Source organism: Somniosus microcephalus, chromosome 10 (assembly GCF_052327205.1).
Source record: "Somniosus microcephalus isolate GS21.2 chromosome 10, FLI_Smic_1.0, whole genome shotgun sequence".
Classification (NCBI taxonomy): domain Eukaryota; kingdom Metazoa; phylum Chordata; class Chondrichthyes; order Squaliformes; family Somniosidae; genus Somniosus; species Somniosus microcephalus.
Window position 1 is genome coordinate 169,693,437 of NC_140996.1, and position 8,544 is coordinate 169,701,980.

The 8,544-nt window shown below is 40.5% G+C and overlaps 1 protein-coding gene across 4 annotated transcripts in view; it reads left to right on the forward strand.

Moving 5' to 3' along the window:
- The window catches only part of parp4 (poly (ADP-ribose) polymerase family, member 4), a 201,007-nt gene extending 197,146 nt beyond the window's left edge, over positions 1–3,861 (forward strand). For 3 of the 4 annotated variants that reach the window (XM_085999130.1, XM_085999129.1, XM_085999131.1), the window contains 2 exons: positions 714–846; positions 3,307–3,861. In XM_085999130.1, the coding sequence (XP_085855256.1) occupies positions 714–846; positions 3,307–3,499 (326 nt within the window). In that variant the 3' untranslated portion in view covers positions 3,500–3,861. Of the gene's footprint in view, positions 1–713; positions 847–3,306 lie in introns of those variants that run through there. The other variant, XM_085999132.1, reaches the window with a different exon arrangement.
- Positions 3,862–8,544: the final 4,683 nt, after the last annotated feature.

Sequence of the window (8,544 nt, forward strand, 5' to 3'; positions counted from 1 at the left end):
TCAGAATTTTTACTAATTTGGGTAGTCCAATCAATATGTAAATTAAAGTCACCCATGATGACAGCTGTGCTCTTATCGCACGCTTCTCTAATTTCCCTTTTTATGCCTTCCCTCACCTCCATATTACTATTTGGAGGCCTATATATCACACCCACTAACGTTTTCCTCCCCTTGCTATTTCTCATTTCTACCCATACAGATTCCGTTTCATCCGAGTTAATATCCTTCCTTTCCATTGCATTAATCCCCTCCTTTACCAGCAATGCTACCCCACCTCCCCTACCTTTTTGCCGATCCTTCCTAAATATTGTATATCCCTGGATGTTAAGTTCCCAGCCTTGCCCACCCTGCAGCCACGTTTCTGTAATCCCAATCAAATTTTGATAGAGTAGACACACGTATACTATTTATATGCCTATGGAAGACTTTTGGATTACCTTTTATGTTAGCTGCCATCTATTCTCATACCTCTCTTTGCCCTTCTTTTCTTTTTCACCTCTCCTCTGAATTTTCTTTATTTAGCCTGATGCTATCAAATGGTGTCAAGTGCTGTACATTAGCTAATATTTCAGAGGAAATTACTTCTTGCATACAAATTTCTGTGCCTATTGATTTGTTTGACAGAACTTGCATTAAAATCAGATTTTTGAATAAGAACTTTGAAGGCTAGATTATGAAGCAGGCATTGACCAGAAAATATTTATCATTAAAAGGTCACCGAGCAGCTGAAGAGATTGTATCGCTGATTGCTACACTCATGATCCTACAGTTGATTCGTTTCACTGAACAGTTGAAAGGGATTAAGCTCAAATCCCTCTTTAGACTGGAGCAGACATTGGATTCAAGGTTTGTATAAAGTCTAGATTGATTGTTATTGGGGCAGTGATAATATTGTGAATAATTTGTGTTTTTTTCCCAAACATAATGGATTGTAGAATGTTATAATTTCAACTACACAAATTGAGAAGGTATTTAAAGTAACACGCACTTCTGGCATTGCTCGTGGGTAGTACAGAAACTGGATTGCAGTTTTCAATACTTAACCACAGTCCTGCTGCAACTTAATAACAAGTGATTCACCTATTGCTATCAAACAGCAAATTTACTGAAGCAATACATCACATTCCAGGCTCAAGGTAAAAAAAATATTGGACACCTTATTGATACTGAAAAGTACATACCTCAATGTAAAAGGTAAATATTTATTTTTAAATCACACTTTACAAAACTAGCTCAAGATGCGAACAACTTTGTTCTTCCCTCTCAAAAGAAATTCCATTTATGCAGTAATAAAAAAGCAAAATACAACTGGAAATCTGAAATAAAAATAGACAATGTTGGAAATACTCAGCAGGTCAGGCAGCATCTGTGGAGAGAGAAACAGTTAACGTTTCAGGTCGATGACCCTTCGTCAGACCTCTGCCCTTGTTTTTTCTTTTCTCTCACATGGCAGCTGTTGATGATTCTGCCATTCCCATTTACATCTCATCTAGAGTCATCTTTTGTTTCTTAACTTGTCCCATTACCATCTCCTTTTGCCTTGCACCATCATTCCTTTTGTCTTTTAATCTCTCCTGCCTTCCATCCTATCACAGACCTTCCCTTTGGTTCTTTCCTCCCCTGCCTTTCCCTGCCTCTACACTTGCTTAAAAATGTATTACATCTCTAACTTTTTCCAGTTCTGACAAAGGGTCATCAACCTGAAACGTTAACTCTGTTACACTCTCCACAGATGCTGCCTGACCTGCTGAGTATTTCCAGCATTTTCTGTTTTTATTCCATTTATGCAGCACCTTTCACAACACAGGCCACCCCAAAGCACTTCATAGCCAATTAAGTACTTTTGAAGTGTAGTCACTGTTGTAACGTGAGGGAAATGCAACAACCAATTTGTGCACAAGATCTCACTAAGTGATGAGATAAATGACTGGAGAATCATTTTTTTTTTTAGTGATTTTAGTTTAGGGATAAATGTTGGCCAGGACACCGGGAGAACTCCCCTGCTACCCTTCAAATAGTGCCCACCTGAGGGGGCAGACAGGACCTCAGTATAGCATCTCATTTGAAAGATTTCTCCTCTGACTGCACAGCACTCCCTCAAGACTGCACTGAAGTGCCAATCTAGATTATGTGCGCAAGTCTATGGAGTGGGGCTTGGTACCTACAACCTTCCTACTCCAAGGCAAGATGTGCTACTACTAACCAAGGCTGGCACCTTAAATTCTTACTTCTAGTTATTACATTATATTTTTTTTGCTCCACTTCCAGTGGTGAGTTTGCAGTATTTGCCTTAAGGCACAAATACTTTCTCTTTGTTCTTGCTACTTTCCTCCACAAAATTTTCCTTATTTTTCCTCAGTTAGTTACATGATTATAAAAAGGTAATTTTGCTCTCCCCCTTACTGCCCCACAGTGAATTTGCAATTTTTCTGAAACAGTCTTTGATGCAGCACTACACACAGGAAGGTTCCCCCCCCCCCCCAATTGAGTCTGTAATAACTAGCAATAGAACAAGTCGTAATTCTCTTCAACTCCAGCCACAATGTTTGAGGTTAACATCAAAGTGCTTCATAGACATCCCCCTCTGGCAGGAGTGCAACCACACGGTTAGCTCAGTTTTTTTTAAGTAGCTTATACTATATACTGTAAAACACTATTTTAAAAAAATGAAATTTTCTCCCCCTCTTGTGCCTAATGGCTATTTATAAATTTTCTGTCTGATTATAAATACCTGTCTAGGTATTGTAGTTCCACAGGAACAAGAGATCCTAAAATGCATCTCATTCATTCTCCATGATAATTTAAAAAATTTCTTAGCAGATTTCAGATGTTCGTGTCTATTAGTTTTAAGAGTAATATTACAAATTGTATGGCATTGTATACTAGCATACAGGAAACTCTCTTTTAACCGGCACCTAAAATATCCGGAAATCTCTCTTAACCGGCAAAATTCAGGAGTAGGTTCAGGTAAGTTTTACTATATATTAGTGGCCGTGTAACCGGGGTTCCTACACCTGTGGCCGTGCAACAGGGACTCCTGGATCTGTGGCCGTGTAACTAGGACTCCTGCACAAGTGCCGTGTAACCGGGGCTCCTGCACCTGTGGCCGTGTACGAGGCTCTTGTTCCTTGGTAAGTATACCTCTCTGTAATCCGGACTTTTTGATCAACCGGCATCGCGCCGGTCCCGTCGGTGCCGGATAAAAAAGAGTTTCCTGTAATTAAAAAAATATTTTTATATCAGGTGAATTGATTGCTTTGTGTTTTTATTGAATATATACTTAAAAACTTTCATTGGCTTCTACAGGACACCATCTCGGGCACTAGAACATGTAAAAAAAGCCATAGAATGGGCTAGAAATACAGACAGACAGTATCCAACAATCTGTAGTCGCCTTGAGCTAGGAAGAGACTGGGAATCAGCTACTCGCCAGCTGTTGCAGATTGATCCTCTCAAAAAAGGCTCACCGCTTCAGCAGTTGTTTAACTGGGAAGAGTAAAAGAACAGGATGATGAATTAGGTAATAGTTTAATAATACTGGAAGCAAGAACTGTTCACTATACTCTGTACATTGTAGCTTTCAGCAATTGAAATCCAATTTAACAAATTATTCAATGAATTCAACAGCATCTAAATATGGAAAATATCTTAACTGGGGTATTAAAAACCAAAGAGGATAAGTATATTCCTAAACATTATAGTTGTAGGAAATGGTACAAATAAGTGTTTATTGTCTGGAATATTAACATTTCCTGTTCTTTCACTTTATATTAAGTTAATCTAAAATGCAACTTTGTTGATTTTTAATGTAAAAAAAGTGACCTTTTATTGGCTAATAATAAACAAAGAATTTTCCTTCTTCATGGATTATATGCTTTCTTTGCTTGAACTGAATTTATATCTCCCCAGACGGATAGGCTGAAAGTCTCCTCTCGCGACCGGTCATAAAGTTCTTACGGATAATATACAGATTTGTTGAAGGCAAATCGTGTCTGACTAACTTGATTTGAGTTCTTTGATGAAATAACGGAGAGGGTTGATGAAGGTAGTGCAGCTGATGTGTATATGGACTTTCAAAAGATGTTTGATAAAGTGCCACATAATAGATATTTTGCAAAATTGAAGCCCATGTGATTGAAAGGGCAGTGGCAGCATGGATATGAACTTGACTAAGACAGAGAGTAGTAGTGAACTGTTGTTTTTCCAGACTGGAGGGATGTATACAGTGGTGTTCCCCAGGGGTTGGGTCTACTGCTCTTTTTGATATATATTAATAACTTGAATTTGTGTATAGTGGGCATAATTTCAAAGTTTGCAGATGATACAAAGCTTAGAAATTTAGTAAATAGTGAAGAGGAAGTAGCTGACTTCAGGAGGCTAGACACAGACTGGTGAAATGGGCAGACAAAATTTAATGCAGAGGAGTGTAAAATAATCCATTTTGGAAGGAAAAAATGAGGAGAGTATAAACTAAATGGTGAAATTTTAAAGGGGGAACAGACACAAATCTTTGCAGGTGGCAGGGCAAGTTGATAAGGCTGTTAAAAGCATATGGGATTCTTGGATTTATTACTGGAGGCATAGAATACAAAAGCAAGGACATATTGGTTAATCTTTATAAATCACTGGTTAGACCTCAGCCAGAGTATTGTGTCCAATTCTGGGCACCACACTTTAGAAAAGATGTCAAGGCCATGGAGAGGGTGCAGAGATTTACCAGAATGGTAGCAGGGATGAGGGAATTCAGTTACGTAGAGACGCTGGGATTGTTCTCCTTAGAGCAAAGAAGGTTAAGGGGAGATTTAATTGGTGTTCCAAAATTAGGAGTGGTAGACGAGGAGAAACTGTTTCCACTGGCAGGAGTGTCAGTAACCAGAGGACACAGATTTAAGATATTTGGCAAAAAAGCCAGGGTGGAGATGAGGGGAATTTTTTTTTTTTTTACTCAGTTATAATCTGAATGCATTGGCTGAAAGGGTGGTAAAAGCAAATTCAATAGTAACTTTCAAAAGGGAATTGGATATTATACTTAAAAAGGAAAAATTTGCAGGGCTATGGGGAAAGAGCAGGGGAGTGGGACTAATGGGTAGCTTTCAGAGAGCCAGCACAGGCATGATTGGCCTCCTTCAGTGTTATATTATTCTATGTTTGAGAACTCTAGTTTTTTGCTGTAGGAGTGTCACCATGGGCTCAGTGGACTTTAAGTTTTGCAAGCATAGCAGAAATTTATTAACCCAAGAATGTATAATTAAGATTTCCCTCTTTGTTGCAACTGGAGAATGCTCAGTGGCCTGGTGCAGTGAGGAGGAAATGGATGCAGAGACCTGTTACAGCAGATCTGCACTTCACCAGGCTGGCCCAGGATTTGTGTGGGTTCTCAATAGGTAGTACTGGGCCTGCACCTGCTGTAGGTGTTAGACCAAACTTGGGATGCAGACAAGTTGGGAAGGGCATTCCCAGCCCTCCTGCCTCACTTTACTCGAGTAACTCAACACTCCAGGTGGCCCTAGTGCTGGTGCTCCTATTCCCAGCAAAATGCCCTGCCAAGGTACAGGCCTACACAGGAGCTATGCAAATGACTCAGACCAGGAAATTTGGGGGCACTCGTGCCTCAGCAGGCACAATGTACCTATTGGGGAGGCAGAGAGGAAAATTGACCCCAAAACATTCTCAGTTTGGATTGGCTGTATAAGGCCTGCTGCTTTTTTCTTTTGTCTGCTGCGGATGCCTTTTCATGCTTAATTGACCTTCTCCCCCCTCTACCTCCTAAAGATGTTATCTCTTTTCAGAGATTTACTTCCATAGGCCATTCATGCTCCAGGACATTGTCTAAATGGCCATTAGATATGTGTAAGCCTTGGTAGACCACTTGGCCATGGACATCAGAGCTATGCCCAATCCTGTTCTCATCTAACATTCACACATGTGGACTTCTATCAGGGTTCATTCATGATCATATTTGGGAAGCTGGCCTGGATCACATCAAATGCTATCGGGCTGCACTGTCCGAACAGATGAAAATAGAGGCCTGGGGGTAGTTGATGATCGCTCATTAAAAAGCTACATAAATAGTATGAGATGTGCAATAGGGAAAGCAAATAGAGTTTTAGGTTGTATTGCTAGGACCATTGAGTAACAAATGAAGAGCCGTAAACTTAGGCTATGTAAGGCTCTGGTAAATCTGTATTTAAGAGTATTGTGTCCAGTTTTGACTTGTACATGGTGAAGGATAGAGGCTCTATGGAGAATGATACCAAATCTTAGAGCTCTTAGTTAATAAGGATAAGTGCCAGTTATTCATGATTGAAAAATGCAGGCCTAGAAACAACATGATTGAAGTTGTTAGTGATTAATACAATCCAGTTAGATAGCTTGTCTGAAATAGAAAGGGATGGTTGGAAGAGAGATTATGGCAGTGGCATCAAAATGAGCATGGCCTTCCATTTTTAATACAAGTCTCCTTTCAGACTAGTAGTGGGGACAACTGCAGTGTTGGCCAGTTTTCCATCTACTGCTATCTTAAGCAGATCATAGATGCATTATTCAGTAGGGCCAACAACTTCTTCACTTTTGCCACTGTCCAACAGCGGCAATGTGAAAGGGCAACAGAATTCTACAACACTGCTGGCTTTCCTAGAGTCCAAAGGGTAATCAACTGCACCCATGGTGTCATTTAGGCCTCTGTGCATAATACTGTCCCCTGTATGACCAAAGTAAGTTTTTAACCTGCATGCAGACATAGCATGCAACCTCCAGCAGAGCGGCATGCATGGTAATTCCAGCTTTGCCAGAAGCTTTCATAATGCCTTCACTTTAAGGCAATTGTCTGTGCCCTCCTTGTTTGAAGGAGAAAGGATGGTTTCAGTGAGACCATGGCTACTCCATGCAGCCAAAGCCCATGACACCCATGCACCATTCACAAATAGAAGCAGAGTGCAGGTGCAATGAAGATCATGCTATAATCAGAATTAATCAACATACTGTTTATCTTGAGCAACATTTCATATGTTATCTTGAGCAACATTTCATATGTTAAGACTGATTTGGGACAGCCTTACAATACAACCTCCTCTACCCTGGATTTGCAGAATAATTGTCTGCTGCATGCTCCATAATTTTACTCTTGGGGGATAAAAAGATTGATAACCAAATTACCAAAGTGTGCCACAGCTACACCATTTCTTAAAAAGATGTGCTACATCTGTCAAGTAATCATGCCCAAACCATCTTATCCTAGTTCAGTTCTTCAAAGACCATCTATTTCCATCTGATGCTGGATCTCACTATATTGCAAAAATGCAAATTAACTCAATACAGTACTCAAATCAAGTAGAGTGCATTTACTTCCTCTGTCCATAAACTTGAGCTCATCCAAAACTCTGCTGCCCGTATCCCAACTCGCACCCCACCACGATACTCGCTGACCTACATTGGCTCCTGGTCCAGCAACACCTTGATTTTATCATTCTCATCCTTGTATTCAAATGCTTCCATGGCCTCATCCTTCCCCATCTCTAAACCCCTCCAGCTCTACAACCCCCACCGCCACCCGAACTCCATGTTCCTCCAAATTATGGCCTCGTGCATCCGCCATCAGCTGTCTAGGCTTTAAGCTTGGGAGTTCCCTCCCTAAACCTCTCCGCCTCTCTCTCTCCTCCAAGATGCTCCTTAAAACCTACCTCTTTGACCAAGCTTTTGATCACTTGTCCTAATAGCTTATGTGGCTCAAATTTTATCTGATAATGCTCATGTGCACCACCTTAGGACATTTTACTAAGTTAAAGGTGCTATATAAATGCAAGTTGTTATGTACTGTGAATGTTCACCGCTTGAGTGGTAGTGCTGCTTACTGGTGCTTGTTTCAGACGTTTGACAACTATGACTGTTTCTAAGTAATTCCTTTGTGGAAGGAATAAATATGTTGGCTGACTGTAGAGATTCTGGTATCACTAGATGACCTTGTGCCATGCACTGTGAAGATCCTCAAGTGAGTCAACCTCTGGGGCTGTGGTAGCTAATTAATGCTACCTCTGTTCAGCCACTCCCTCCCATGCTTGTTCCAATCTCCATAGACTCTGCCTTCTCTCCCTAAATCCCAGGAAGTTGTGCTCTTGGCCTGTCAAACTGGGTTTCCTTCCTCCATATCACCCCATTTTCAGCAATTTTGCTGACTAACAATCTGGTTTTGCATTCCCTATTTCAAGGTGCATAACTGCCTGTTAATTGCAATTCACAGCTATTCAGGGGATTTGTGCTTATTCCTTTTCATTGGCTGGTTCACTGTGGGAAATATAGCACACATTTTAGCCCACAGACTGAAAAGAACAAAATAATGAGTGAAGTAGGAGGCTTTATTACTCCTCAAACTTACAGTAACTCCTGAAGAGCACTCAAACAGCTCATCTACCTTGATATAATAGCAAAATACTGCAGATGCTGGAAATCCGAAGTAACAACAGAAAATGCTGGAAAAACTTAGCAGGCCAGGCAACATTCGTGGAGAGAAATTAAAAGTCGACCTTTCGGGTTGAAACCCTTTTCCAA